Source organism: Cyprinodon variegatus, unplaced genomic scaffold (assembly GCF_000732505.1).
Source record: "Cyprinodon variegatus isolate N-32 unplaced genomic scaffold, C_variegatus-1.0 Scaffold1282, whole genome shotgun sequence".
NCBI classification, from domain to species: domain Eukaryota; kingdom Metazoa; phylum Chordata; class Actinopteri; order Cyprinodontiformes; family Cyprinodontidae; genus Cyprinodon; species Cyprinodon variegatus.
In genome coordinates, this window is record NW_015151735.1 from 36970 (window position 1) to 40910 (window position 3941).

Consider the following 3941-nt stretch of genomic DNA (forward strand, 5'->3'; position numbering starts at 1 on the left):
GAAGAGTCCTCTAAGAAGAGGCAGAGAGTCTCTGAGCCAGAGCAAGGCACCAGCAGCTCAGTTTCTGACAAATGTGAGCCCAACACTGAAATAAATGCACCTCAGCAACTCCTGAAGTGAGAACACAAACATCCTTCCTTTTTCTGCTTAGGCTAAAGACAAGCTATTTTACCCCTTCTCAGTTTTAGTGTTAAGAGAGGAAATGTTATAACTTCTATGTTTAAAGGTTTAATTCAAAGCCAGACAGCTTTTAATAGCAAAGCTAGAGCTAACAGTAATAAACCCCTCAATCAACCATTCGCAGTGTAAAGCAGGATGGTGGCAGTGTCATGCTGTGGGACCGTTCCTCTTTAGCAGGCACAGGGAAGCTGGAAAACTCATTGGTTTGTGATTAGAGAGTAAATGAAGGTGAAAAGTTACAGAAGAGGGAAAAGTTTCGCTTGATCCAGTATTAATGAACCATTTATGGGAAAATTATCTTCATATGAATAAAGAAATTGATTCTGAATCATTGACAGCCTCTGGATATTTCTAATGCTTACTATAAGAGAATAATTGCTGCTATAATCAGGTTAAAATAACAGAGTTCCTGCACAAATGGTTCAAATGTTCAGAGTTAAATTCAACTCAGTTTAAGAACTTGAAAAGTTTTCAATATTTATGAAAGTATTTATAATTCAATCAAGTCGTCAGCATAGATATCAGTCTTATTTTTTAAGAAGGTTTAGCTTACTCAAATTTGAAGAAATCATGAGAATAATTTTATCCATCCTGAAAATATAAAAGGAAATTTTTTTAACCCCCGACAGGAATGTAAACAGAAGGAACTGCAGACATTTTCTGATCCTTGAAAAACCCAAACAGAAACAAAGAGTTTTGAGGTTTATTGAAAGCAACAGACATGATGTCTGCATCTCTGATTGCTGAAGTTCATCATTAACATCAATAATCTGACAGTATTCACAGCTTTATTATAATCAGGTGATTTCTCTGTTCACTCTCAAGCTGAGTTTGAGAGAAAATACAAACGTCTTGGACTGATTGGCAAAGGGGGCAGAGGGTCCGTCTACGCTGGCCTTCGCCTGGAGGATTCATTACCGGTTGGTATTATATTGTGTTCTTGGCCTTCTGTCTGTCTTTGACTCAAATCTAAGCAGGCATCCTGAAAGCATCACTGCCGATGTCTGCAGAAAGGATAACACTTGTGCTTGTGTCCAACAGGTGGCCATCAAGTATATAAACATGAGGAGAGCTCAAATCAGACTGAGTGAAGTGAGTGAACTGGTTTAGAAGCAGCCGGCCTCCCAGTCATCTTAGTAGACAGTACTTGTCCTTTGCTGTTAGTTACACAATCAGGTCATTATGTTTTTTTTAAGGTGGACAGTGTTCCCCTGGAGGTGGCTCTCATGCAGAAGGCCGGAGGTGAGCCAAATGCAGTCGGGGTGTTTGCTGCCGTCACCCTCCTGGACTGGTACCTTATGGATCAGGACCTGGTCATTGTGATGGAAAGGCCACCAGCATCCATGAATCTTGTGGCTTACATGTCCTGCAGAGGAGGTCGCCTGGAGGAAGACGTGGCCAGGGTAGGGAGGCTGGAGGTTTGATGTTTTTGCTACGTCTGCATTCGCTGGCAGACTAAGAGCTTTTATGTTTTTTCCATTTAATAGCTGCAGCAACAACTTTTATCTTTGATAAACCATCATTTCTTAAATAAATGTGTAACATTATAAAACGGACTCAACCAGTCTTTAGGTTGAGGGGAAAATAATCCATCTGGGTTTAGATACCTTCTCTCTCTGTCTCTGATCAATGGAAAATGCATTTTGTTTATAACTCAGTTTATCTTTTTCTAATAATACATTTTGCTTAATGATCTGAATCATTAATGTGTAAAAAAAAAAAAAAAAAACCAAAGAAATCTTTAAGGGGAGAATAAATTTGTTAAAGTTTTATTTAATTTCAACAACTAAAGATGAGATCTTTAATGATAAAGACACATTTTTCATTGTTTTATTCCAGATTCTTATGAAACAGATGGTGGACGCTGCCATAGACCTCCACAGCAAGGGGATTTTCCACCAAGACTTAAAATGTGAAAACACACTGGTGGAAATGGGATCCCAGGAGCCTCGCATCCGGATTATTGATTTCGGCTGTGGAGTTTTAGTGGTGGGTTTCTACTTTGTTAAACATTTAACTGAGATCCTCTTTGAGTCATTTCCTTTAGAAAGCAAATGGACGAACAAAGCATAACAGTCTGCTCTGACTATGCCTGTATTCCAGGTACTTTTGCATTCGCCCCCCCGGAGTGGTTCAGCAGTAGGAAGTATAGACCTTCTCCGACCACGGTTTGGCAGCTGGGAACCATCCTGTATCGCATGCTGCACAGGTGTCACTTTGACACCAGACGTTTTACACGGGGCCTCATTAAGTTCAACAAAGACATTTCGCAAGGTATAGGAACATAACCAGCAAGTGCCTTGCTAGTTACCGCCCGCCTGTGCTTCTGACCTTTAACCCTTGGCTTCTCTTTCCAGAGTGCCTGAATTTTCTGCATCTGTGTTTGGAGGAGGACAGTAGCAGACGAGCCACCCTGGAGGATCTGCGTGTTCATTCCTGGCTCCTGTGACTGAGCCCCGTCCCTCAGGGATTCACTGGGCCTTTGTACATTTAATGAAAAATATTTATACTTTATATTATTTCAATATATATATTTAAATTGCTCTCTGACTGTTGTGTGCGTGTTTGTAGCTCAGTCTAGCACCCTGACTAACACATCCTTCATTATTTTCTGGAACTATAAGTCGACTTTATCGTGTTTGAGGAAACCCCACTTTCATATTTTATAAAGCTGGTTGCATTTTGTGCTTCTTTTAACACCGAGAAGATTTTGTTTACAAGTTATTAAGATAAAGCTGGGTTTACAGTTTAAAACCAGGTTATTTTTGAGGATCTCAACCTTCCTGTACATAACCATCATATTATAATCCTAAAACTATCCATCTTCTAACACGCTTAATCCCAAGTGGGGGTTGCGAGGGGTGCTGGTGCCTATCTCCAGCTGTCTAGGGGTGAGAGGCAGGGTACACCCTGAACAGGTCCCCACTCCATCACAGGGCAACACAGAGACAAACAATCATTAAGATCCTAAGGAGAATTTAGAGATTTAGTTTAGTTTAATTTTGCCAATTAACCTGTCATTTGTTTTAAGACTGTGGGAGAAAGCTGGAGTACCTGGGAATAGAACCCAGAACCTTCCTGCTACAAGGCAGCAGTGCAACCCTCTGCACCACGGAGCAGCCTATATCCTAAAACTGTTTAAAAAGAAATATCAAGTTTGATTTCTCTGGATTTATTATTGATGATAAACTCAACTAGAAAAATCATCTTTGTGCAATGTGAAATGTCTAACAGTATTTCTATATTGCAGAGAACTAAATATTTTGATTGGATAAACATAATCTATATGGTTGTTAAAGCTATAAGCTGCACCAGCCCTAATGAGAAAACTGCCCCCGCATTTCAATATAACAGCATAAGATGATATAAAAAAGTCCTGAAAAAAAGAAGGGGTTTAGAAGTAAAGCTATTCTAAATTTTTATCTGTATAGTGCCTTGAGATGACTTGTGTTGTAAATCAGCCAATAAAAAAAATATTAAATCATATTAGATTTACAGAATAAAAGATAAAAAAGGGAAAGATCTTGAAATAAATTCATGAACGAATAAATGAACAAACACATAAATATATCTGAAAATAAATTCAAGATAAATATTTCCATAAATTAATTACAAAGTAGGTGGAAAAAAATAGTTGCCTCCCGTATGTTTAATGAAAGAAAAAATAATAATAAAATGGTCAAAGAAAAATAACTTCAATCTCACAAAAATAATAAAGAATTCTAAGAAAAATAAATAAATTAAAATTAGATATATCTTTT

The 3941-nt window shown here is 38.2% G+C and overlaps 1 protein-coding gene across 1 annotated transcript in view; it reads left to right on the forward strand.

The window, feature by feature from the left end:
* Positions 1 to 2629, forward strand: part of LOC107102613 (serine/threonine-protein kinase pim-2-like) — a 5305-nt gene extending 2676 nt beyond the window's left edge. Inside the window, exons 2-7 of the mRNA XM_015401990.1 lie at positions 1006 to 1100; positions 1222 to 1272; positions 1377 to 1583; positions 2020 to 2155; positions 2284 to 2454; positions 2538 to 2629. Of these exons, the coding sequence (XP_015257476.1) occupies positions 1006 to 1100; positions 1222 to 1272; positions 1377 to 1583; positions 2020 to 2155; positions 2284 to 2454; positions 2538 to 2629 (752 nt within the window). The remainder of the gene's footprint in view (positions 1 to 1005; positions 1101 to 1221; positions 1273 to 1376; positions 1584 to 2019; positions 2156 to 2283; positions 2455 to 2537) is intronic.
* Positions 2630 to 3941: the final 1312 nt, after the last annotated feature.